This window comes from Euleptes europaea, chromosome 1 (assembly GCF_029931775.1).
Source record: "Euleptes europaea isolate rEulEur1 chromosome 1, rEulEur1.hap1, whole genome shotgun sequence".
NCBI lineage: Eukaryota > Metazoa > Chordata > Lepidosauria > Squamata > Sphaerodactylidae > Euleptes > Euleptes europaea.
Window position 1 is genome coordinate 116,561,183 of NC_079312.1, and position 27,526 is coordinate 116,588,708.

The window sequence follows — 27,526 nt, forward strand, 5'->3', positions numbered from 1 at the left end:
GTTACATTCTAGTGCTAATTAGCGCATATTACATACTCTATAAACCCTGTGTTTTAAAAGATGTAACAAGAGGCAGCACTTTGACTGTGTAAGTACTAGCAATCCATCATGATTATGATGGCAGTAATCAACCAGCCAAAACTGTCCCCTAGTACCTAAATTTGTTCTAGAACTCTTCTTTCATACTGCTAACACACTCTCCTCCCCTCCCCCACACCCACTCATGATGCTCATTCAGATATCTATATAGGAGCACCATGCTGTGATTTTTCATTATTCCAAACGTACACAGTTTATTTTCAGGGACGTCTACAAGTTGTTCAGGGACATCTACAAGTCGCTCATGTAAGATACTGTTATTGTTATGAACACAAATTAAGACATTTGGGTAAGATATACTTAAAACCTTGTTCAAAACTTCTCATTTGACTGGATACGCTACCTTTTGCATTTTACTCACAATATTTTCTCTCACATTGATCAAGGGGGTTAAGGCAGCAGGAACAGTATGAGGCAGCAGCCAGGCCCCCAATCACAGTACTCCAATGATAGCTCTGGTCACCTTCCTCTTTAGTCTGATGCAGCTCGCAGCCACCAGAGATTCATAAACCTTTTCCAGTTCCACTGCTCAATTCCCACTATAAGCAGTCTGCACGCACATAAAGAGAAACATAGGGGCAATCAACCAAAAAGAAACAGGAGTGGGAACAGCTGCACAGTGATTGCTTTGCAAGTCCTTCTGGAGCAGGGAGAGAAGGGCTGAAGTGGCCCAGGGTATTAATGCCGGTGTGTGTCTGTGTGTTTTCAATTAGAAACAAGAACCAAACAGCAAAACAGCATTGCCCTCCAGAGGAAAGAGTTGTAGGAAGATTCGGAATAAGACAACTGCCAAAGCGCTCCATTGGTAAGGGAATATTTAATGTTTCTGTAACACTCTTCATTTCATATAGACTACCACAGCCTTCATTTACAGAACAGCAACCCTTGTTCATCAGAACAAAGTCAGGGTAGAACTTAAAAAGGAGCAATGCCTTTTAAGAGTGTACCAGGCGGCAGCTCTCCCTCCTATACAGTCAACACCTTGCTGCTGCTTTCAGAACCCCACACACATAAGTAGTCCTAGAATAGTGCTCTCTCTCTCTATCCACTAGAACTATTCACTCTTAAATAAAAAGCACTGCAGAACTACTGTGCTGACCCCAGGTATTTCTGTTGTATACTAAAAGTAAAAAGGTAGAAGAGAAGAATGCTACAGTTGCATGGAAGTTATTCCGATTGTGCAGAATTTAAAACTCAGAATTCCGCCTCCGACAATTCTAGGCAAAAAATGAATAGGGAACAAAAACATTTTCAACTATATACAAAATTGGGGGTGGGGAGGGAGAAGTTTAGAGGATACGTACTCCCCAGGGTTGTAGCATGGAACAAGCAGATTAACACAATTTGGTTTTGAGTATTTACTCAAAAGGGGGGGGGTTATTTTCCTAGTACAAAGCCACCTAGAAATTGTACTGCACAAAACCTAACTAATACAATGAAGGTTTGATTTAAAAAAGCTATTTCCAAAACACTTTACAGATAAAGGCTTTTAAGTGCTGTAACTAGGTGAAGATGTAGTCAATGAGAACCAAAAGCCGCGTGCCATGTAGTGTCACAAATACAGTTATGGTTTTAAAAGTTTTAATGCAGCGTCTCCAGATGCGTCACCCTTCTTTGAATGTTTACTCATCAGGTGGCTCCACCTCCTCTGAAGGTATAATTCCTTTTCTTTCTTCCTCAGACTCTTGCTCCTGCTCAGCAGCAAGGGCTTCCTGGGACGTGTTCAAGTTCCAGTCCTCCATCTGTTCTGGCTCTTCCCCTTCCCCTTCTTCACCCTTATTTTCTGCACCACTTTCTTCAACTGGATTTTCTTCATCCAGATTGTCTCCACTTTTGGCTTCCTCATCGGCCTTGTTTTCTTCACCTTCAGGCGCTCCTTCCTCCATGTTCCCACTAGTTCCTGCCTCACCTTCCTCATGTTCCTCTTTTTCTTCAGGGTCATCTGTGAAAGGATTCTCACCCTGCAATACAAGACAGCCACCGAGCAGCTAGTGTTAAGAGACATTAACTCCTCACACTGCAAAGAACTGCCTACTATGCAGATGGCTGCTTGAGAGGACAATTAGTAGTATGACGCCAGCATATGAAAGTAATTTAAGTCCTGAGTACTGCACAAACAAGAGCTAGAAAAGGATGCAGATAAGACCTGTGGGGTGGGGAGGAGAAGAGAAAAATGGGGGAAGTGGCAGATGGGACACAAAGAAATTTGTAGTGCGGACAGAAGAGAACTTGTACTGTGGGATGCAGTGAGAACCTCCATGCTATGAGCTGCAGTGAGGAGTTAACAGAGAGGAATTCAGAGAATGGTGCCACGAGAAAAGGGGAGGTGAACCAATTTAAAACACCCCTCTCCAATAATTCTAGTGTTAAAGTTGAAGCAAAAGGTTTTCCCCTGGTTAACAAGAACTCATGATAAACTGTGGTTTTTGCAACAAACAAGAAGTTTGTCGCACAAACTAGTTACTTCTACCAGCAGCTAGAAACGAAGAGTTGGTTTTTATATCCCACTTTTCTCTACCTTTAAGGAGTCTCAAACCAGCTTACAACCACCTTCCCTTCCTCTCCCCACAACAGACACCTTGTGAGGTAGGTGGGTCTGAGTTTGGAGAGAACTGTGACTAGGCCAAGGTCACCCAGCAGGCTTAGTGTGGAGGAGTGGGGAAACCAACCTGGTTCACCAGATTAGAGTCCACCGCTCGTAACCACTACACATCGCTGGCAGTTTGTCTGCTTCCTGCTGTCTCCCAGCAGGGAGAATGTTCTCTGTATATTGTCCCCACTATGTCCAAGTGATCAAGAGAGATGGAGCTATGCAACAAACTGTGGCGTGTGATTCTAGACATCAGAACAGACCACATACTAGATAAAACAGCAGCAAACCCTAGTTTGAAATTTTGGGTCGATGCCAACCAACAAACATAGTTATTAATTGGGGTAAGATAATAAATAATAGTCTGATTAAACCATGATTTGTGACATCTGAATGCTGCCACAGCAGTGTGGCCCCGAGTTAGCAATAATATGAATAGCCCTCAGATGGATTAGAATTATGCACCAAAATGTACAGCCTTAAAAAGGTATTGCTTTACCTTGAGATATCGCTCCAGTTTCTTGCTGATAAGTTTATTGTTAAGAATACTTCTTGCAACTACTAATGATGATTTCTTGGATTGTTCCATCATAGCCTAGAAGAAAAACACGCAGCGATGTGACGGCTTGCACCATACTTACTCATATGTATTATTAAGTTGCTATTACCTTCTCTTAAGAACAGGCTCATCTCAAGGGGGTAGAGATGTAAAATTTCTGGAAATATTGAAGTCATGGGAAAAAATATGTTTTTCTCTCCCAGAAATAAAGCACGTTTCAAGAGAAACTGTAATAAATACAATATTTGCTTACCAAAGAAACGTATTGTACTGCTTTAATATAAAAGGCATTATGCACAACTCAGCTCATTTAACTGTACTATTTGGCATACTTATGAGATTTAAATAAAAGGCCTGTTTTCTACAAACAAAATAATGAATACACCCAATACAAGAAAGAGAGCCACATTACAGAGAGAGCTTAAGCTACATTAGCACATCACATACTAGTTTTCCAGTCCTATAAACATCTAACAAGGAAGTTCTAAAAAAATCAAAACAAGCACAAGTTTAGTTGGATGTGCTTAGGAGTACTCCTGTGTTGTTGCTTGAACAATTCAGTCAATTTGAGCTCTGGGTATCTAGGAAGACACCGCAGTGACTATGGAAAAGGATGCCTTGGTTCTTACCGTGAAGGCTCTTTCTCTTCCGAGGCGAAGGGCATCTTATGATTGGGTGTTTTCCCGCTGCTTCCAGGAGGCAGGACCAAAGGAAACTTCCTGTCTCCTTGGCGGGAAGACCGCCCACTATCCTCAGTTACTGGCTTGCCTAGCTTCTAGAGAATTGCTAAACAAACAGTGAGAGGAGTACACAGGTAAGGAAGGAAACAGGAGTGTTTAAAAAACATTGAACAGTGAACCTAAATAACCCCGGAGGGTTATGTGGTAACTGGGTCGCCAACGGGCGGGCAAAAACATGAGGATTACTAGTTCATTCGCACTGGTTGAGTGCTAAGAAGTCAGGTATCGGCTGTGTGAGCCTCGTGTCCTTTCGTGGTCCATTGATTAATAAAGCAAGGAGCGACCTGGTCTTCAGAAGTGTAGGAATTACATCTGGGTGGGCCAGATGCCCTTCGCCTCGGAAGAGAAAGAGCCTTCACGGTAAGAACCAAGGCATCCTTCTCCTCCGAGGCAAGGGCATCTTATGATTGGGACCTTCTAGAGCTCCCAGAGAGGGTGGGTCAGACTTCTTCCAGCACGTGTTGAAGGACCCTGCGTCCAAAGGCCGCCTGAGCAGATGACCAGGTGTTAATCCTGTAGTGCTTGATGAATGTGTTAATGGTGGACCAGGTGGCCGCACGGCAAATTTCGTCAAGCGAGGCCTGTCTGCTGAACGCCGCTGAGGTTGCTGAACTGCGAAGGGAATGAGCGGTGATTCCTGTTGGAGGAGTGACCTTGACAGCTTTGTAGGCTTCAACAATGCACCTACGCAGAGTGTAGCTTATGGAGGCGGGCGACATTCTTAACCCCTTGTTGGGATTGGAAATATTAATAAACATCGAGTCGGACTTCCTGAATTCTTCTGTCCTATCGATGTAGATGCGGATAGCCCTGCGAAGATCCAGGGTGTGCCATGATCTTTCTGCTTGACAAGAAGGTTTTGGGCAAAATGATGGCAGAGAAATGTCTTGGGCTCTGTGGAAGGAGGAGTTTACTTTTGGAAGGAAGGCTGGATCCAGCCTTAAGACGACCTTATCTTTATGGAATGTACATAAGCCCTTGTGGATTGAAAGGGCTCTGAGCTCTGAAACTCTGCGGGCCGAGGTGATAGCCGTCAAAAATAGTACCTTCATCCGAAGGAACTGAAGGGGAACCTGCCGCAAGGGTTCGAATGGAGCTGAGGTGAGGGCCTTTAATACTAGGTTCAGCTTCCAGGTGGGGAAGCGGTGGATGGTCGGAGGGCATATGTGGGTGACGCCTTTTAGGAAGGCAGAGATGTCCCTGTGCTGAGAGGTAGGAACGCCCTCAACAGAAGGGACGACCGTGGAGATGGCCGCGATCTGACGCTTGAGAGTTGAGGCTGATAACTTCAGTCTTACGCCCTCCTGTAGAAACTCCAAGATTCCGATAACTCCTGGGTTTAAGGGGTTTATTTTCTTTCTCTGTCCCCATCTGACAAAGGCCTTCCAGGATGCAGTGTATATACGTCGCGTCGAAGGTTTGCGAGCTTCCAGGATGGTGCCCACCACCTCTTGTGAGTATCCACATGCTAGGAGTCTTGAGCGCTCAAGAGCCAAGCGGTCAAGCAAAACCACTGGGGCTTTGGATGCGTCAGAGGGCCCTGCTGAAGCATGGTTGGGGTGGTTGGGATCCTCCAGGGTTCGCGGATGGAGAGACTTCGGAGAGCCGCGAACCAGGGTCTGCGCGGCCAAAAGGGAGCCACTAGAAGAACCGTGGCCCTCTCCTGTCGAATCTTGCGCAGGACTCTGGGAAGAATTGGAATCGGTGGGAAGGCGAACAGAAGTCCCTGAGGCCAGGGAAGGAGAAGTGCATCCGTTCCTTCTGCTCTTGGGTGGAAGTATCTGGAAAAGAACCGGGGGGTCTTGTGGTTGAAGGCCGACGCGAAAAGATCTATTTCGGGCTGTCCGAACCTGTCTGTGATGGCTTGGAAGGTCATCTGGTCCAAGGACCACTCTCCCTCTTCCACAGCTTGTCGGCTTAGCCAATCCGCTCGGGTGTTCAGAATTCCGCTGATGTGCTCCGCCTTTAACGATTGTACATTGGCCTGTGCCCACTTGAAAATCAGGGATGCCTCCTGGTGAAGGGCCGAGGACCTGGTCCCTCCCTGCTTGTTGATATACGCCTTCGTGGTCATGTTGTCCGAGCGTACGAGGACGTGATGGTGTTGAATGTCCCTTGTGAATGCCCGCAGGGCTAGCCGAACTGCCCGAAGCTCCAGGAGGTTGATATGGAGCTTCTTTTCCTTCGCCGACCAGCGACCTTGCGCTACCTTGGAGTTGAGAGTCGCTCCCCAACCTTCCAGACTGGCGTCCGTGAAGACTTGAAGCGGATCTTCGTGGAGGTACTTCAGGGCTTTGCCGAGATTGGATGGATTGGTCCACCATTGGAGGCTGTGTTTCACTGAAAAGGGCACTTGGATTAATTTGTGTGTCTTGCGGGTGATGTGACTTTGAAAAGGTCGGAGCAGCCACTGGAGGGGGCGAAGGTGGAATCTTGCCCATGGCACGATGTTTATGCATGAGACCATGTGACCCATGAGTTTTGCTAGGGCCTTCAGGCTGGATCTTCTGCTCAGAATAGCGGCTCTGGCTAGGATGATTATCTTGTGGATTCTTTTCTGTGGTAGAGAAAGGCTGTTCGTGGTTGAGTTTATCTGGACTCCGAGGTGGATGATGATCTGGGAGGGTTCCAGAGAGCTTTTCTCCAAGTTGAGGATGTATCCGTGTTCCTGCAGGATCTGTGCCACTCTTGCGGTATCCGCCAGGGACTGGTCCCGGGATTGCGCGCATATCAGGATGTCGTCCAGATAGGGGTGGACTTGGATAGACTCCTGTCTGAGGGTTGCCACGATGGTGATGAGGATCTTGGAGAAGACTCGGGGCGCTGAGGAAAGACCAAAGGGAAGTGCCCGGAACTGATAGTGTTCCTGGGCATATGTAAAGCGGAGGAATCGCCTGTGAATAGGATGGATAAGGATATGAAGGTAGGCTTCTTTTAGGTCCAGTGCCGTCATGTAGGTACCTGGTAGGAGAGATTCCACAATGGAACGCATTGTTTCCATCCGAAAGCGCTTTTTCAGGATTCTGCGATTGACAAATTTTAAATCCAAAATTGCTCTCCAGTCCCCATTTGCTTTGGGGACTGTAAAAAAGATGGAATACACTCCCTGAAACTTTTCCTGGGTTGGAACCTTCTCTATAGCTGCCAGCTGTTGAAGATGGAGAATGGCTTGTAGCGTTCTTTGATGTTTCTGCCTTTTGGCTGGTAGTGGGGAAGAAATGAAGCGGTCCGGGGGTGGGGTAGAAAATTCCAGGAGGTAACCCCGGGAGATAATTGGCATAGTCCAGTTGTCGGGGTTCGATTGTTGCCACCTTGTTGCGAACTCTTGTAGCCTTCCTCCGATGGGGAGGGAACTGGAGTCATTGGGTGTTAGGTTTAGCAAACTTGTCGGATTTATCCGACCGGGTTTGCTGACCCTGTCTGAGGAATCTGCCGCCCTTACGAAAGGGCCGGGAGTTGGAGCTATTGTTGTTGTTCCAAGGCGCTTTCCTGGACTCTGACCTGTATCTGAAAGGAGCTCTGGGAGAACGAAAGGACTGATATCCAGATGGGCGATTGTCCTTTCTCAACTGTTTAGGCATCACATGTCTTTTATCCCTAGTTTCTACTAGGATTTTGTCTAACTTTTCTCCAAATAACCTCCCTTCTTGGATGGGATAGGCCATTAAGGTAGACTTCGCCTTGAAATCTGCAGGCCAGGCTCTGAGCCATAGAGCTCTTCTGACTGAGGTGACCGATGCCATGGACTTGGCTGAAAGGGAAATCGCGTCCAAGGAGGCATCAGCCATTAAGGAAGTTGCCTTGAGGACTCTGTCCAGACCTGCAACTACACGTTGGTTCTCCTGAGGGACCAGCTGGATTAGTTTCTTTATCCAGAGGTAAGATGCTCTGGCGAAGATGGAGGTAGTTGCATTTGCTTGGATGGCCAAGGCAGCGGCCTCATGGGCCTTCCTAGTCAATGATTCTGCTTTCCTATCTAGTTGGTCTTTGATGGAACCAGCGCCATCCTCAGGAACTAGGCCGGGGTTTTGAAGGTCGATAACTGGAGCCTCCACCAGGGGGACCTTGAGAAGGCTCATGGCATGAGGTGCCAGGCTGTAGTTCTTTTTAACACCACTGGGGATTTGTTTCCCTGAGGTGGGGTTGTCCCATTCATCTGTGACGGCCTGCAGAAAAAATTCTGGGAATGGCACCGTGTTAGTCTGGGGTCTTTTCCTGGGAAAGCACTCCTGTACTCCCCGCTTGCGCTTTGGGGAGGGGTCCTCTGGGGCTTCCTGGTCCTCAATGAGGTCCAGTGCCAGTAAGGCCTTGGCTAATAGACTCTGAAAATCGTCCCCAGAAAACAGCCTTGGCTGTTGCTCATCTGGAGGAGGGATGTCTTCGTCTGAGTCATATTCGCCCTCCTCGCGTTCAACTAGGTCCAAGGACTGATTTTCATCCGAGGAAGGGTCCTCGTCCTGAAGCACCGTGGACTGTACTGTGGCCTTCTTGGCCGCCTTAGTGGGCCACTTAGCAGAGGTAGAGGGAACAGGTTCCAGATCCTCTCTATCTGTGCTGGCAGAATAGGAGGAAGAAGGGTGTGGGGAAGCTTGTTGAACTACCCAGGGGAAGGGGGGGGGAAGCCTCATTTGAAAGGCTTGGAAGGCTTGCCATTGCCTCTGTAGAGCTAGGTTCACCAGGTCATTAGCTTCCTCGCTGGAAAAGGTCCGCCCCTCTCCCACAGTACTCAAAGGGGGGGGGTTGCCACCTCCCGCCTGGAGCCCTCCTACCGGTAATCCGATGTTCAAAGGCTGCACCATGGTTGCAGGCTGAGCTGGAGCCGGCTTTGATGGGGCGAGCTTGGAAGAGCCGAGCTTCGGCTTGTTAGAGCGCCTCCTTCTTTTCTGTGCGCCCGGGAGCGGCGCTGCCCTCGGCGCGGTTTTCCGCGCCTTTTTCTTTGCAGGCGCAGGCTCTCCTTCCTCGGCCGAAATTGCCGCCGCGGCTCCCTCCCTGGCCAACGATCCGCAACTGCGGTCATTGGAGGGGGCTTGGGCGGAATGGACCAGCCCGCCGGCTTGAAAATCCTCAACGGAGAGGAGATCGTCCTCCCTCTCCGTGGTGGCGTCGGCCATCTTGGATGCCTGGCCGACTACTTCAACCCCTCGCTAATCCGCAGTAGCGGAAAGGAGGGAAGACAAACGGGGGGGGGCGGCAAAACGGGGAGAGAAACAAGGGAAAAACAGGCACAAAGGGAAAGGAATTTTTTTTTTTTTTTTTTTTTTTTTTTAAGGGAATTAGCTAGAGCTAAGGAAGGTCGCTGCTCTCCGGAGCAAGGCAGGACTAAAACTGAGGATAGTGGGCGGTCTTCCCGCCAAGGAGACAGGAAGTTTCCTTTGGTCCTGCCTCCTGGAAGCAGCGGGAAAACACCCAATCATAAGATGCCCTTGCCTCGGAGGAGAAGAGTAAATGTCAATCTTTAATCAAGATTCTAGTCAAACCAAGATCCAATCTAAGGAGGAGGACTTAAGGGAAATAAGCTACCTCTCTGACCTGGCACTACTGGAAGCACTACCTGTAAGCACCTAAAGAAGAAAATCACACCTCAAGGGTTCAGATGTGTTTGCTCCAAGTACACTGTAAAGCTCCCAGAAACTGCTTGGAAGTGTGAAGGGAAGAGGCCCATATAACCATACAGGGGCACATGGCAAATTGCAACCACTGGCCATGGCTTCTTAGAAAATATCCACCATCTCCCTTTCATATCTTACAATGTTCACTACAGCAAGCAAACTAATCTGCTATGTAAAGTATGTACTGACCCCCCAGGTTCCAGCACTTAAAATATTCTCCTACCATCAGGACACTGGATTTAAGCAAGCAGATTGAGACAGCCTTTTTACAAAACCAAGAGGGAAAGATACTGGAGTTGCTGCAGCCAAAGAATTGCTGGAAATATGGGGTGCCATTAGTAGTTATGTTTCAGATGCATGCAAGTTCTCCAAATTGTCCTTGCGCACATTAAATAAAAGTACTCGTACACACACGATCTGATCCAATTATTTCAGCATGTATCTTTGTTTGCTTTTAAATGCCAATACAAGAAAAGTTCAAGAAGGCAGCAACCGACCAACCCTGATCAATGTATTGTTTGACAGTACTCAGTCCGGCAGATGTATACTCACTCTGCGGTTGTGGTTATGGTCAAGCGACTTCAGATGTTTCTGGATAATTCCATATTGCATTGGGATGAAGAGGTCACATGCAACACAGTGAGCAGCCTCCACCTTTTTTAAAAAGTGCTCCATACCTATATCTGAAGAAAGGTAAGGAAATCACACTCTGCTGTAGAACACACACTGTCATAACCAGCAATATTTCCCAAACTAGGCCAGTTATCAATACTGTCTCTAGGGTTCCCTGCACCACCATAAATTTGGCTGTAAATGTATGGATTGAATAGACTAGGAAAAACAGAACACAAATGGAAAACAACTGGCACCTCCTACTGTCTCCTCCTGTATTTTAAAAGGATGTAGATTTCTATCCCTGAAGTTGAGAGCAAAGAGCCCTTCTCATGCTCACCCAAGAACTACTACTTCCTGAAACAAAAAGTTTGTATCCATTCTATTGAAATGTATATATGTATGCACCCTATTAAAACCATATTACTTCTTAGTAATATGGTGCTGCAATTGTTTCCAAGGTGCCAAGAAAGCGCACTGAATATATATACCAATAGGCAGGACAGACGATATAAGGCCTTCCCCAAAGAAGGCAGTATAATGTAGATTCCCAACACCTTAGAATCATAGAGTCATAGAGCTGGAAGGGACCACCAGGGTCATCTAGTCCAACTCCCTGCACAATGCAGGAAATTCACAACTACCTCCCCCCCCACACCCCCAGTGACCCCTTACTCTACACCCAGAAAATGGCCACGATGCCCTCCTTTTACAACTCACTACAGGTCCGCTGGAAATTATTATGCAAGAAACGGGAGCAAGTTACTGAACAGTAAGTCAGTTCACATCCTTAATTGCTGAACATTTAAGACAGTCTGCACAAACTAAGCTATGCACTAGATGCAGAATAATACATACCCTGGGTCAGATCTTGGTCTTTGTAGATTTGTTGTATAACTGCATTAATATCTTCAATTGCCTTACGGCGTTCTTCTGTTTTTTTTGTTTTGTTAGCTACATATTCCTGCATTGTAGAAGAGCTTACTATGAGCACTGAAGGTAACATTGAGGAAGTACAAGATACTTTATTTGTCAAATGCCTAACATGCAATGATTACCCCACAATCAAGGTTCTGACCCCTTCCCCATGCCCTCCCATTCCAAGCAATACATTTTCATGCCTAATAACTTTTCTCCCTTCTTTCTAAGAATTAAAAGCAATATTATGGTGTGGATGAGTATTATAAAGATAGGTTCAAGCAAAGGCAATGCAGAACAAAAACTGAGGTCAGGATTGCTGAAGTCTTTACACTACCAAAACTCATCCCCAAAACTGTTTCTGGTCCACATGAATTACTTCCAAACTAAATGACACAGTAGTATTGGAGAACAAAGCGCCTCATCCACTTCAGGGAAGACAGACAGCAACTGCTCGAGAGGCCCACCTGGAGGAAGTCAGCTGTCTGCTGGGGTAACTTGGTTCCAACAAATTTAAAGTGCTCCTTGTGAAACTTGCTCTCCAAATGATTGGTCATCTCATCCTCATAGAAAGTACGATACTTGCACAATGAACACACAAACTGAATCCTGCTTAAGGCACACAGAACGAAAACAGCTTTAATATGTTTGCTGCAGGACCTGTTTTTGCAGAACAATTTTTGAAAACATCTACTATACATTGGGCAGGCCAGGTCATATACATGGTTTCACTCAAAATCAATTACAATATATTAGGCAACACGATACTCTTGTGCCCACTGTTCACTCACGTAGATCAGCTATCCCACAATTTGTAAACTTAAAACTCACTCCCACCCATCTTCACAAAACATCCCCCAAACTACATAGGACTTCAATTCTGCAGCAATGTTTTAGAGTTGGAATGGAATGGCACTGGTCTAGATTTTTTAAATGTGCTGTACTTACAATGCCTGTAATAAACTCTAGAAGCTACAGTATATAAAATTCAACCTCCAGCAGACTGCCAAAGCTTGGTAATGGTATGCTATATAGGGAGACATGTTAAAATAGTGAACTTTGCTCTGATGTACAAAAGAGGATACCACATTATCCCAATCCTATCTTGCAACCACGAGCACAGGGTTTCCCAACATGATGCCCATGAGTGCAGTGATACCCACCAGTTCCCTTGGCACCTGCTGAGCTTTTCAGAAAGGGGGGGCACTGCAAGGCAGGGCTTGTTATTGGCTGCTCTCATTCAAATGAAAGTTTTCCAATGAAGGATGAAGATGACTGGTAAGCAACTGGGATTTCCTTAGTCAGTATGTGGTTCAATCCCCCCTTCAGGATTCCCTTCTTCCCAGGAGGTGTGAGGGGGGAGGTATTCAGTTTGGCTCTGCCTCTGGAGGTAACCATTTTGGGTTTGGCTCCACCTCCAGAGGCAGCCATTTTGGGTACTCACCACACACTCAAAATCAAAAAGGTGCCCACAGCATCAAAAAGCTTGGGGACCCCTGCACTAGCATATTTCCAGCCTTCTGGAGAAAATCCCTACCTTTCCACCATCCGATCACGGTACCTCTTTTTCTGCCTCTCCTGAGTTTTCTTGCCAGCTTGCAATTTGCGCTTGATTTGACTGATCTCTTCCTGAATTGTCAGGGCTCCTACATGTAATAAAAAGCAATCTATTTTCAGTATACTTAGTTACTACTACTATCCCAGATAAGACTAGATTTCAAGTTACCAATCGTGCTTTTCTGGCCAATACAGGAAAGAACTAATGGTCTGCACTAGAGTTTCCTGGAGATTAATCAGAGCTAAAACCGTAACTGTCATCTAATAAGCATCTTAGGCTTTAAGGAACAGAATGTTTGCAGAGCAGATTCTTGCTATAAGACAAAAATTTGTTTTCCCAAGATGTAGCATCCTTACAATTATGAGATGAAGAGCAAAGCCTGAACTCCAGTTTCACTAGCTTTGAAAGCATGGGAGCACACAGTATAATTATTATCTTCAGGTTATTCCAGTGCTCAGAAATGTCACAGGGTAGTTCTTTTTATATGTGGTATAATCAACTGGCCAATGCCTGGCTTCTGGGGAACTGGTAAAGTAGAAGAGTTTCATGGTCTGAAAGTGATGTTACCATGCAAGCCAGAGGTACAGATTGCTACATTGGTATGGAAAACTGCTAGCTCAAAGCAGCCGGAATCCATCCCAACAAAAGAAGAATAAATGCACTCCAAGAATTGGTAGAGTTGATATTTCTCCAAATATAATTGGCAAGCTGCCAACTCCATATCACAGAGCCATTACATACTTAAATTTAACTACTGAAGATACAAGATCAAAGACAACACGTTCGGTCAGTCCCCAAACAGCATATAACGCTAGAATCGTGGCTTTTGAAGGCTTAGCACTTTTATTCTGGAGCCATTTATGGAAATGTGTAATATTTCAACTGCCCAATCCCACCGAGAAGACTGCCCTCAAGAGTTCCATTATATAAGGTAATTTGGACTTACCCTTCTCAGAGTCTCCTTTTCTTTCTTCATCTTCACCACCTTCCCCCTCTCCTTCCTAAAAGGCAATTAAAGATACTAAAGCGTAGTCCTGCAATTGTTTTCAGTGAAATTTTGCATTGGGTGATCAGAAGTCTTGCTAACTACAATGATGATCCAATATGAGTCCCAAAAACAGCAACTACTCATACAAAAATACTAGCTACTAGATGCAGAAACAGGGATTACCTTGTCAGCCCTTATCTTTTAACTATCAGTAAAATAAGCATCTCTGTATCAATGAGGTATAAAAAATTTAATCGTCAAAGCTTCAGAATTTTAGACACGTGTATTTAAGCTCTAAGAAACATTACGAAATCACAGTTACAACCTGACAATGGTTCCTATATACTTGGATAAGCAGTAAATGTAAACAGTGGGATTTTGTTGAGATGAAAAGATTATTCTTCTCTTCTAAACTGAGCAAGCCCTATGCCCTCTTATTAGTCCAACACAGATGACACAGCACTTATGTATGGTGGACTTGGCTGAACCTACCCGCTTGACACCCATTTATAGAACATCACACTCAATATGGCCAACTCCATGATTTCTACTGCTTGAAACTGAGGGGAGGGGGACAGTACTGTCTTTTTTACCTAAAAGTAGCTGTGGGAAGATCCAAATTCAAGCAAAGCAACAGAAATACGAGAAACATTTAAATTTAAGTTGCTGCCCCACGCCCAGTAGCTATTAACCCAGACATGAGGAGGGGGTGGGGAGATCAGTAGCTTGACAACCCTGACTTCTAAACATTCTTCTGTAATCTAGTCATACGTGTTGTGCTGTTTAACTGTAAAATTTAGACTCACAGCTTTAGAACTCTTCTCGGCAGCTTCTCCTTCGGGTCCCTCTTCTGAAAAGACAATACAATGACTGAAAACGGAGAGTTTTAAACATCTACAAACTAAGATGAAGTGAAGAGGGAAAAGCTTAGATATAGGAAGATTGTATCTCCATGCAAGTAGGCTTTACTCTTACCATTATCAGAGTCTGAATTGTCAGAGCCATCGGTTTTTGCTGCTTTGCTGTCTGGCTCATCAGAACTGTTAGCTTGTTTGCGTTTATTAGAAGCTGGCTCAGGCTTTATTCTTTTTTTCTACGGGTTCAAAGACAAAGGTATTTTAATCTGTGTTCACAATCCAAGAGCTGTGCCTTATCAACCAAATCACATTTAACTTTATTTTGAGTTCTCTATGTACGATAAAAGCGTGCTGTACCAGATACATTCCAAATAAGCCAAATAGTAGGAGAGCAGGTTTCAAGCAGAACAACCCTAGATCACACTTCCTAGCTATTACTATAAGATCCAGAAGTTAAACTAAGCCTACATACTGGATACAGTATGATTTTCATAGATCAACAGTCACCAGTTTTTCTTTAATAGCTACTTTTGAGTAATGAAAAATATCCCAAGCCACTCCCTGCCCAATCGCTGTTCATGTTACCAAGTTTTGTTCTGTCCTAAAAACAGATCATGGACTAGGAAGAACACCAGAAATGAAGATAAAAGCTTTTTAAAAAAATTAAAAGCCTAGAGCAGATCTTTCTGCAATCTTTTCCTGGGCCATCTAAAGGACACACAAACTACTCTGCATCAGTAGAAAAGAGCAAGAGTCCAGTAGCACCTTAAAGACTAACAAAAATATTTTCTGGCAGGGTATGAGTTTTCGTGAGCCACAGCTCACTTCTTCAGAAGAAGTATTTTTGTTAGTCTTTAAGGTGCTACTGGACTCTTCCTCTTTTCTACTACTGCACAGACTAACACGGCTACCCACTGTGAATACTCTGCATCAGCTAGTAAACCACCAGGAGTTGAAAAACTACCTATAAGAGATCCTTGTGCTAGAACATTTGTCAAAGACATCATTAAACCACCAAGAAGTGTCACAGAGAAGGGAAACAGCTGTAACAATAAAACAATCTAGATGACAAAGCAGACTCCTTTTCACTGGGCTCTAGGCAGTATCACTTGCTGGGCAATGCCCTTTACAATGGGGCAGAAAATAGATGGGAGAAGATTGTTTAGGTACTTACTTTAAAATCTGCGTCCCACATTTTCCAGTTTCTCCTCATGCGTTGTTTCATGCCGCCACCTCCAAAGCGCATGTTGCCAGAGAAACCTCGCATTCCCTGGAACATATTGTATTCAGGGAAAAGTTTGTGGGAGAAAAGGGATGGGGGCCTATTGGGGCCATGGCCCCGTCCTCCCATTGGCGCTTGGGGCTCATTCCACTGTCCACCCATGCGCCCAGAATATGGGGCTTGCATGGATCTGTTATTTCGCCCGTCTCTGGGCCAGTTTTGACCCCGATGGCCAAAGTTGTCACGTGCTCTGTTGTGGTACTGGTCCCTGCGGTTCCCATAGGAGTTGTCATAGTGGCCTTCATAGGCATTGTCGGTTTCATGTTCAGCCTCACTGTAATCGTAGCCGGATCTGTATAGATCACGGTCGTTCAGTGAAGACCTTGAGTCGTAGGACTCATATGTATCATACCTGCAAGAGTTGTACAGCAAGCAAGGAATCTAGTCAGTAGCATATAAAGCACCAGGTTTAAGAGTCTGCCAAGAAATGGCAAAAGAAAGGTCACATTTAAAAAAAAACCTGAAACCAAATACAAACCACCCCAGCACTATTCTAGTTTCAATTAGGTCAAAACAAAGCTCAGAGGGTTTTAACTCAACATAAATGTCTCCCTTAGGAAATACATTATTGGGAAAAGGCCATTAATGTAACGGCTACAATGAAATTGTGTTAAACACAGAAAAAGCAAACCACTTGGATCAGAGTGACACAAATACGCCTTCAGTTATAACTGATTTTTAGTTTTGCCTGTTACTGGGTCACACGCACGCACACACACACACACACACACACACACCAGTCCCTTCAGGGGTCAGCTCTGCTAGATAGCTGAAGGTCCTTGGTACAATTGCTCATGGTCAGCTCCCACCTATTCAGCTATTCTGAGTTGAAGCAGAGACAGGGCTTTGAGAAGAAAAAAAGCAGAGATGATTAGCTATACATTAAGAGGTGCTTCATACATGACATTGTGCCTGATTATCACAGTGCAGGAAAAAAACCCACTGCATGAGTAGACTTAATCACACCTCCTAAACCCACCATACTAAATGGCTGGGACACACTAGCGTTTTTCTAGCAAAGGGAACTCTGAACCATCACAATTTCATAAGATTATTCCAAAAGCTGCAGAGGGATCTTAGATTTTAAATTCTGCACATTGTTATTTAAAAGCAATCGCAACAGAGCCTAGGTGCTGATTAATATGCAGAGATTACAGCAGTTAAGGCCAGAGTGCACAATATTCCCATTTTGACTGCCAGAACAGAGCATAACAAGTCAGGCTGCATGTAATACACCAGCACTGGACACCAGTGCACATGCCAATAGTCGTGCTTTGTATCAAGGACGTGAAAGCAAGGTCATTGAAAGGAAACAATGGCTGAGGAGGAGACTTTAAAAGCTAAGAACAGAAAGTGTCCTTCTAAAAAAGCATCAGGGCAACCTCAACGATTCCATGCATTTCATTTAGAACAGACTACACTGCTGCAGGTGAGCCTTCCTTGCTGCAGTTCAGCCTTCTGCAATGTTTTCTAAGTAATTCACTGAAGTCTTCAACACCTCATCTGGACTCACTCCTTTTAATTCAAGTAGAGTGAATAATGCTGGGTATCCCATATCCACCTAGCGTGAAAGAACTGAAAAACCTGGAGAACTATAAGGTTACACTCCAATCCCATGCACCTTTTCTCAGATGTAAACCCCACTGACTTCAAAGTGTACATGGTGTTGCAGCCTTAGGCACGCCTGGTAATCCAGGTTACCATCTTCCAATTAACGGGAGTACCTTAACCTCTATACTCAAAAACTTCTTTAGCAAATGAGAACTAAAGGCCCAAAAGAATAAGTATGATTTCAGCGGACTGTGGCACAACTACTTGCAACAATTCACCTTCCTCCATAAGACAAGAGACGCTCTTCGAATAAGTGCAAAGGAAGTACACCACCAGAAGTAGATTCAACGCAAAGTAATACATAAGGGTTTTTGTAGTCTACTCTAAGTCTTCTACTTATTATGACAACTACATAATAAAATGAATGTGACAACAGTTATAGGCAACTATTAACTAAGCAATTATTTATGACTAATAATGTCTTAAAATATCCTGCGATACTGCTCTTTATATATTAGGTTCTTAGAGCAACTTTAAATATCAACATATCAAAAAAATGCAGAACATTATGCATCATTCAGCCACTGAAGTAGTATATTTTCATTTTACTAACCAGTGCAAAATTAAGAAAAACAGGTTTAACACAATGTTCCCTTAACATACACATCCTACCTACTTCAACCTAACTGATTTTCACCTGATGTATGAAGTGCCTTTGTAAGTCTTGTTTAACTACTATTAAACATTAGCATTAAAAATTAAGCCATTTCTTCTAATCTTTCAAAGCTACTTTTCTATACCACCTGCCATTTGTCTAAACTCTGTAGCAAAAAAATTCAACAGTTACTTCTCCAAAGAAAACCTTTACTTTCCGACATACAAGCAACAGCTTGACTATGCACGATGACAGATACACATGCACACAACAGAAAATGGCTAAAAAAATTCTTTAAAAATCCCCTCTATTCATGTTGGTTGTTCGCAGCAAAATCCAGAGAAACTTGCATTGGTCACATAATGGTACTGGAACTGCACTTACTGAATCAGGCTCCTAGCCATCTTTAAAAGTTATAGAAATACACTACAGCCCATTCTTATTTTGCAGCTTCATATTAAAGTCCACCAATCAGCTATTAGAGTATTAACAAGCTTTCCTTGCTCAAAAGCACATCTAAGCACCTTAATGCAAACCTCAAGCTGAAAAGGAAAAAAAAATACAACCTAGCTAATTCTATTTTTCCAACATCTTCTCTTGCAAGCAAGAGTATGACTATGAAGCAAAGAGCACCACCATTAGTTAGAGAACAAAAGGAGCCGTTCTAAGGCAAAAGCACAATATATCATCAGCCCACCCTTCGGAAACAAAGACTACCCTAATCTATGTCTATTACTGAACCTTTTCACCTTTATTTCTACACCTTTATTTCTCACCTGTCTCCACCTGAGCCATAATGTCCTCCTTGCATCGTATCAGTTTCTAGATGAGACACCATATCTAAGCGCTGGTTAAATTTTGTTATTACACCATCAGCACGGTTACCAGTGGAAGCGTTAAAGTTCATGTCTGTATCAGAATTAGGCATTTCCCAAGTGTTTGAAGCGGCCATACCGTACCCATAATTGCCAGAGTTATCCTGACCGTATCCATATCCATAACTATAGTCTTCATAACCTGAAATAAGAAGCAGCCACTGAGTTTTCCAATAAGATTGCCATATATGAGAATCTAACATAAGATTAACACTGTCGTAGACGCAGTAACACCACCAACAGACTTAGAACAGACTTCCTGCTAAATCCAACACTTACTTTTACCACTGTACAGTGACATGGGGCAGAAAATTTTCTGCTGCTATATTTTACTGTGGAAATTTTTCTGCACTGCATATATATAGTATGTTTATCTATAGGTATCAGGGCTGTTGTGCTGCAAATCCATCATGTCAGAGAGGCTAAACCTGGAAAATGAAGCACCGACAACATCTAGCACCTGAACATGGTCCAGGCTTGTTCATGGTGTATTTGCCCCGCTAACCTTATTTAAATGTTTACATTATTTTAAAAAAAATTTAATTGGGAAATTTCCTCAGAAAACCCATATCACTGCCACCACAGAAAAAGGCTGTTATTACCAGAGCAGCCGCAACTGCTTTCAACCACCTCTTCCCAATCCTATCTCTCAGCCACCATGCAATGGATTTCCAACCTCAACCCAAGGTCCCAGGTTGACTAATCAAGAACAGAAAAGTAGTCACACAACATTACCTTCAGGTCTGCCCAAGTCAGAGAGGCCCAAGGTGGCAGCCTGCACAGGCAGTCCACGTTACCTTGTATAACGACATTGCCAGGCGTTTGGGAAAATAACGCTCAGAGGGCCGATTCGCTTCTCTTCAGAAATATTCCAGGGGAGGCAGTCAGCATGGCCCGCACTTTGCTTATTCAGCTGTTTCAGTATGTAAATAGGTAACAGCAAACTCCCAGAAAACCATCTCAAACGAACTCTGGCATGTGCTATAGGAGCACGTGTATCAGCAGACCAGGAGACAAGATACTGGCCTGCAACAAGCCAAGAAGTTCTAAAGGCTTAAAGGAACATATGTTTTCTTAGGGTGCAATTTCTGTCAATTCTCATGGTGCTACCGCAGACCCCCACCCCACCCCCTATCCTGTTCTTTAGGGTCTGCTATAAAAAAGTCAGGGAGGGTCAGTGGGCTGCAACAGGAAAGGGAAATCACTGGAAACTGAAACCACTCTTAAGAGGACAGAAGCACCTTTAAAGCCTTTGGAACTGCATGGCCGGACACAAGCCAATATATTTCAGTTTAACATGATGACCACTGTAAGCATGGGCAATTGTTCATTAAAAGCAACAAAGCCAGGATCTTCTGTGGGTCAAATCCTGGGTTTACAAATTAACTGCAGTTTAAGCAAACTATGCTTTTGCTTTACATCTGAACTAACCCATAGTGAGGAAATGCAAATTCCTCACAACCAGCAGTATAACAAAAATTATGCAAGATAATGGTTCCAATAACTGAATTAGAAAAGACTTTGCATTTCTAATGGTCAGACTGATTATTTATAAAGATTACCAAACAAATGAAGACCTGGATCACCTGAACGCCTTCCACACGATTTATTACTTTTTGATCCTGTATTTCTTTGGGAGACAATGAAGTATGATCTAAAAACTGGCTCCTTAACATGGCATATTTACAAAATGACAAGTCTGAATTGATGTCAAACAGTGATCCATTGAGTACATAGTGTTTTATTACCATTTATACAACTGTACAAGCAGAATTGTGTTGCAGTCCTGTAGAAGATTTCTTGTAAGGTTCATCAAAATCAATGGGACACTTATGAACAACCGCACACAGGATTGGACTTTTAGTATTAACAGTACCTTGTTACTGTCCTCTGATAGACAGAACGGGAGAAGTTGCTATCCAAATTAAACATGCACATTACTGAAGATCAATCACAGGCAACCATTTTGCATAACTTTATTGATAGGGACAGACACAGTTATACTGAACCTCTCTTAGCAATGACAAAGAAGCTGTTGAAGTGTGGGATTTGAACATTACTTTCTCACTAGCTATGCTAGAATAAGGAATATACATACTCCAAGCATATTTTATTGTACTTGCCTCTGTTTGTCCCCGAGTTCCAGTTTCCATATCCTAGAAGAAAGATACACCCAAAATATTACATGGTTATTCTACATATATTATTCAAAGACACAATTTAAGCAAATTTCTATGAGTATACGCTGAATGAGTCTAATAACCGTCAAATTTAATTAAGAGAAACATAACTTTCTGCTAACCAGAGATTTGGGGGATGCATTAATCCCTCACTTAGTTTTCACTGCTCACAATGTTACTCTGAGCATAGCCTAGAAGTTACAAATGAACAACTGTGGCAAGGTCCAACTTCTCAAATGAAAGGTCACAGCATCATATCCTCAAACAGCAAAATGTAGGACTGTTACGCCAATCATGTAAGCAGGACAATGCACAAGAAAAAAAGGGCATTTTCTGTATACCAGGAATAACCCTAAACAAGCAGAGAAATACTTGCTTCCCTTTCTACCTCTTAAAAACGGCCAAAATTGCCCCAAAAGCAAGAGAGAGAAGATAGTTCAGGTTTGTGCACACGCACTATTCTTGATGACTGTACTTAGGCTGAAGGCTGCCTGTCTAAGGGGAGGGGGTGGAGATTAAGGCCCAGTTTGAGAGAAGGGTGGGAAAAGTTGGGATGTCAAAAGCTTCAGAGAGCTTCAAGACCAGCCAGGTATCTATCTCCCTGCTTTCCAAATCTCTCAGATACTCACCCAAAGCAGAGACGTTCCCCATGCTTTCTCCAGATCAAAACCCTCCACTACTATGCAGTGATAAAGGCCTCAGATTCAGCCCCAAACTTTTTTATAAGCTGCAAGCGTGGAACATGTTTAGCCCCCCCCCCCCACATACACACACACTATTAAAACAGGTTTGGGGCAACCAACTCCTAACCTACGCTTTATCACTATCTGAGGTAGATCTGGAGCCAGTGGTAAAGAAAAAAACATCATATTTACTTCCACCCCTTCTGATACCTCTCCTTTCTTCATGCCCAACCAGGAACAAGCTATACAATTCAATTGTTCTAGTCTGACTGGGGGAATCAACAACCACACTTCTATGGTTGCAGGTCCTCTCTTGTTCTTACTAATATCAGCTGAAAAAGTAGGAGCAGAGGAAGAGTTCAGACAAATGAAATCAAGAGATCTAAGTGTTCTCTGGTTTCTTAAAGCAAATATGACACATAAATATTAGGCCAGCCAACATCCTACTGGCCAGAATCATTTTCCTCCTACCCCTGCTTTTTAAAAAGACAAACATATCAATCAACATAAAGTTGTCTGAAACTGTTTCATAAGTGTATTCTCTCAAGTGTACTCTAATTCCCCCCATTGTTCTTATGATTTCAACCTTCTATAAGCATTTGTTTTTGTTAAAACGTTGGACCATATTGTGGGACCCCAAGTCTCCCACCAGCCCCTGGGGTGCCCTCCAAGACTGCCCCAAGTTTTGCTGGTTGAGCCACCTGGCCTTACATCACCTCGCCCAAGCCCGGCTGCCTGTCCACTGTTCAATGGAGGGTTTGGCATGGGCATATTTGTTGGGGCCTGCTGCGGACAGCAAGCAATCATCTGCCGGCAGGGGGAAGGAGGCACCACGTGTTGAGCCCTGTAATCCGGGGGCAACAAGGAGCAGTCCTCTTGGTTCCCGTTCGTTCTCTCTCATACTGGAATTTCCTTCTGCACCCTGGTCCAGCACTGTACAACGGTTGCTAATCCTGGTTAAGAACAATCCTGAATTTAATTGTCTAGGAAACCCTTCTTCAGGGTTACCAAAAGCAGCAAACCACTGAATCATGATGGACCAGGTCAAAAGTGAATTACTACACAAGATACAAGGATTTATGCAACCCTCTCTCCAAAACAATGCTCTGCACTGGCCCTGACAACAGTAAACAAACAGAGCCTCCTGATAGACCAGACCATGGGTCGCAAAAGTGCGGCTCCCGAGCCACATGCGGCTCTTTGAGCCCTTGAGTGCGGCTCTTTCCACATGCAGGCACGCGCGGGGTGGGTCGGTCAGTCAACGGGAGAAGTGGCGCAGGCGGGCCGCAGTTGCCAGGGCGACCCAAGGGAGGCATCTCCTCTTTCCACCGTCCCCAAAACACTCAACCCCCCCTCCGCGCCCCATAGCTTGTCCTTAGTTGAAGGTTACTCGGCGATGAGCATGCTTGCCCTGGAGCCGCCGCCACCCTCCTGAACTGGCCCGTCCAGCACACTGACGCAGGCCGGCAGGGGGACGAAGGCCCGGCCTCCCTCCTGTTGCGCATTGTTCCGCGTCGCCGGGCGAGACGCCGAGGTCACAACCCCCAGCCCGGCGGCGGCCTCCTCCGCCTGCTCTCTGCACGTGCCCTTCGGTGGCTTTTGCAGGTAGGCTGGCCGGGGAGAGGCGAGGGAGGTCCGGCGCACCTTGCAAGCTCCCTCCCTGAGCGGCGACGAGGGCTACGCGCCCCTCTCCCCCTCCAAAGGCAGCCCTTGGCCTGCTCGCCCTCTCGCCCGTGAGGAGGGAAGCCCCTGAAGGCTCCGACTTGGTCCCGTGTGAGGCTGCTGGCAAGCCATGGAGGGGAACGGGGGGAAGGCCCGGGGCCCAGCGGGAAACGTTTCGTCACAGACCGGCCGCCTCTTTCAGCTTGCAGACCCGGGTTTGAATGCGCCCCGCCAAACCCCACTGGAGCCTTCTGCCTGGCATGCAGGGCGCTCGTGGAGGGCCAGGCAGCCCCTCAACAGTCGTGCATCCGCCAGAGAAAGGCCTGCCATCCCCCGCCGTCCTCCCCCTCCCCCCTCTTCTTTCTTCCTTCCTTCCTACCTTTCTTCCCCAGTTCCTTTCTTCTCTTTCCTTTCCCAGTTCCTTCCTTCCTTTCTTTCTGTCCCTCCCCCACTCTTCCTTCCTTCCATCCTTCCTCCCTTTCATCCTTTCTTCCCCAGTTCCTTCCTTCTCTTTCCCACTTCTTTCTTTTTCTCTCTTCCTTTCTCTCTCTTCCTTCTCCGCCCCTCCTCCTTCCTTCCTTCCCCAGTTCCTTCATTCTCTTTCCTTTCCCAGTTTCTCCTTCCCTCCCACCTCCCTTCCTCTACTAGGGTTGCCAACCTCCAGGTGGTGGCTGGAGACCTGGCAACCCTAGCATCTCCCCCCAGTGTACCTACAGTTTAATTAAGACTTAAAACTTTAATTAAAGTTTATTAAGTTAATAAACAGTGTACCTACCTATATAGTTTAAGTATAAGAAATTTGGCTCTCAAAAGAAATCTCAGTCGTTGTACTGTTGATATTTGGCTCTTTTGACTAATGAGTCTGCCGACCCCTGGACCAGACCAACCTCCATCTCATCCAGTCGCCTACATCCTCAAACCCCACAATGGCCAACTAGATATTCCCAGAAGGCCTACAAGCATAGCAGAGGCTCCTAGGCATTGCTCAACACCTTGTTTGAGAGAGGTTGATCCTCTACCATTCTGAAATGAATCAACGGTCTCCACCAACAACTGAGTCAAGATCTGCCTACTGAGTCAAGATCATTCACAAGCCATAAGGAGCACGAGTCAATTGCCAGTGGTGCAGCATCTGTTGTCTCCACAATCTTCCTGAATGAAAAAGGTTGAGCTACTGCCAATAAAGTACAATCCCTTTGCAACCTGAGAAACAGCCCAGTTGCTAGAGCTAATAAACATGGCAATCCTAAATAATGTGACTAGCCTTTTAACACACGATTTAAAATATTTATTACCAGGCCACAAATTCTCTTTGGTGCTAGGAGTTGGCCTCAGAATTTAGGTACCAGACTCATCTTCAGGGTTTTGTATTTTAATTACCACATTTTTATTACAGCTATCACAAAACCTAATCCTAAACTCTTCAATTTTTCATAATTTTCTTAAAACTACAACAAAATTGTTCCATGCATTTTATGCATTTATATCCCAAATTTCTCCTCAACAGGGGCTTGTAATAGCTAACAATATAAGGGAAAAAACCAATAAGAAACAAGCAGGAAAAGGGAGAGGAAGGCTTCTGAGTGCGACCCATCTTCTCTCTGCTTTTCTGCTCACTTCAATGCTGTGACCCTCAAGCTAAGAGCCAGAGCACAAGAGCCATTTGGCCCTTGCCATTCAGCTCTCATCCAAGGGTTTGCATCTCTGGGCACACCCAGACCTTCAGTACAGAGAGAACAAAGTCGGTAAGATGTTATTCAGCTGTTGCTAGCTAGAAAGATCTTAAAATAAATAAATAAAATATGGGGCAACCTTGGTTGCAATCAAAACAAAAAGCTAACCTCTAACCCTAATTTAACTTCTCCATAATATCTCATAATCGTTTTTAAAAGCCTCACTTAATTGAATACTGGGCCCACAAGAAAGAAAGAGGTACACCATGAAATGGTATAAAGTTAACATGATAAATAAGCAATAACAAAAGCTTCGTACATGTATACTGTTGTATGTCCAAAAAATGCACATTATGATATGAAGTGATAAGTATATGTGATACGCAGTGTACTTCAACTGAGGAGTGCTGAGAGACTACAATAAAATCAACGTAAGAAAACAGGCGCCATAATGAAATGTCTAGACACCATGGTGACCTGGCTTCTGGGATTTGTTGATCCCTGGTTTATACTACTGCCTACTAACTCTCAAGGTCCTTGAAATAATTAAACTACAGATCTTGCAGAGAGCCTACATTAGACAAGACTGAAACTATTTCAGCAGTTATTGCGAGAAATGAAAAACATTTCAACCAACAAAATAAGAAACTTCCTATTTATTTATTTGATTTAGACCCTGCCCTTTCCCAATTTTATTAAGCAGTCAAATTCAGAACAGGTTGCGGACACTCTAAATTTCCCTTCACATTGCCACTGGGCTAACTTTAAAGATGTGGGTTTCAAACCTACCTTGAAGTCCTACCTTTTAAACTCTGCTCCTAAATCCCAAATACACCTGGGTTATTGTACTTACTCAATAGTATTCCGTTGATGCTCAGAAGCATGCATACTACTATACATACCTGGATTCCCAACATTAAAAACCCATTCCTGGGTTGAGCTTTGGAAAGTGCTAGTTCAAATTAACTCCCACCACGTGACTCAATAAATTTGCCATTTAATCAGTTTACGCCATTTGCGATCTAAAAAGAAGCCATTGTTTCCTAAGCAACCCTCAAATGAAAGTCATTATTGCAATCAGGAAAAAAAATCTCTATTTTAGAATGCAGACAATTGTAGACCAAAGCCACAACAAACATACTTATATCCCAATTTCAAGCCCTTACTCAAATATTCACAGCCAAAAGATACGCAAGGCTATTTAAGAATATTTTCCAGTGCACCCGCACAAAACGAACAACAGGCACGTAGGATTGCCACAGTGAAAGAATCGGTGACATTTCTGAAGTTACCCAAAGATCAAAATACTTTTTGAGATTTTCAGGGAGGCTGAGCAATCATAAGTCAAGGCTGTCTTTGGCATCGTGCGTTTACCATGCTTTAAGGTACAGTGTGCTGAACTCTTTAAGATTCCAATTTTAGTAGCCTGGCAACAGCACTAATAACAAAGAAGCTAGCTCGACAAATGCCGCCGAACACGCGCTAAGCCAAAGGGTTAAAAAAGCAAATGCCAACACAACATGCAGAGAACCCGGAGATTCTCAAGGAAACAGAAGGGACATCACGCTCAAGTCTAGCAGAATAGGCTGCAAGCATATGCTTCAAACAGCCAAGCTTGAGCAATACCATTACCCCCACCCCCACACACCCAAAACATGGCAACACCCCTTTGGCAGATTCTAGGTCCCAAGCAAAAGAGCGGGGTAGGAAAGGCTAAGGGGTTGAAGCGTGACGCCAGTCATTTCAAACAGACGCCCCAGCCGATCCCACACAGGGGAGGCATTCTGCGCCAGCTTTCCACACCCACTCCTATTATAATCGCTCCAAACCCAAGCCAGTGGTGCGCGTGTGCAGACGGGCAGGTATCACCGAGATACCCGCTCCCGCCCACCGCGGCGAATGGAGACCAGCGGCATTAGCATGAATCACCTCCCCCCCGAACTGTAACGCAAATGGCGGGTGGGGGGGGGAGGTGGGACACGAGGAGCAGCAGCGGGAAGGCAGGCCGGAGAGCCGAGGCACGTCGGCCGAGGGACCTCCCCCTTTTCCTTTATGGGGCCGGAGCCACGAGCTTTGAGCGCCGCTCGCCGGGGCCCTCCACACAGAGCCGCGGGGGTCGGCGGCGGCGGCCGGGCCGGAAAGGCTCGGGAACGCCGCTGCTCCCCCCTCCCCCCCCTCCAATCATCCACGCATCGATCCCCCGCCTTTCCCCCCCCTCTCAGGGAGAGCGCGGCCCGCCTCCCTTCTCCTCTCGAGACGCCCCCTCCCGCTCTGCGGGATGCTCACCTGAATAGCTCATGATGGCGACGGCGTCGAAGGCGCACTACAGCCCCGCTCCTCACACCCGTTACCTCCTGCGCCAGACGGCAACGGCACCCTGCTAGCCCCGCCTCCCGTCCCTGTTGGCCGCGCTCGCTCGCCAGCCTGCCAGCTAT

General features: G+C 45.1%; 2 protein-coding genes across 4 annotated transcripts in view; both read right to left on the bottom strand.

The window, feature by feature from the left end:
- The window catches only part of WIZ (WIZ zinc finger), a 144,860-nt gene that overhangs the window by 20,379 nt on the left and 96,955 nt on the right, over positions 1–27,526 (bottom strand). The window lies entirely within an intron of this gene.
- AKAP8L (A-kinase anchoring protein 8 like) lies at positions 1,443–27,390 on the bottom strand. The gene is made up of 14 exons (XM_056848138.1): positions 27,378–27,390; positions 23,147–23,366; positions 22,468–22,600; positions 18,795–19,054; positions 15,705–16,164; positions 14,649–14,766; positions 14,480–14,523; positions 13,632–13,686; positions 12,665–12,773; positions 11,595–11,736; positions 11,068–11,173; positions 10,150–10,280; positions 3,189–3,284; positions 1,443–2,060 (listed from the first exon to the last, which is right to left on the bottom strand). The coding sequence occupies exons 1-14, from the start codon at positions 27,388–27,390 to the stop codon at positions 1,722–1,724; spliced, it is 2,226 nt and encodes a 741-aa protein (XP_056704116.1). The 3' UTR covers positions 1,443–1,721.

Bases quoted from the DNA above. Each gene is read 5' to 3' on its own strand.
- AKAP8L (XM_056848138.1), bottom strand. The intron at 11,737-12,664 runs GTAGGGATTTTC...TGCCTTAAGCAG, and splicing joins CGTGATCGGATGGTGGAAAG to GATTCAGTTTGTGTGTTCAT. The intron at 10,281-11,067 runs GTATGTATTATT...ACCTTTCTTCAG, and splicing joins AGACCAAGATCTGACCCAGG to ATATAGGTATGGAGCACTTT.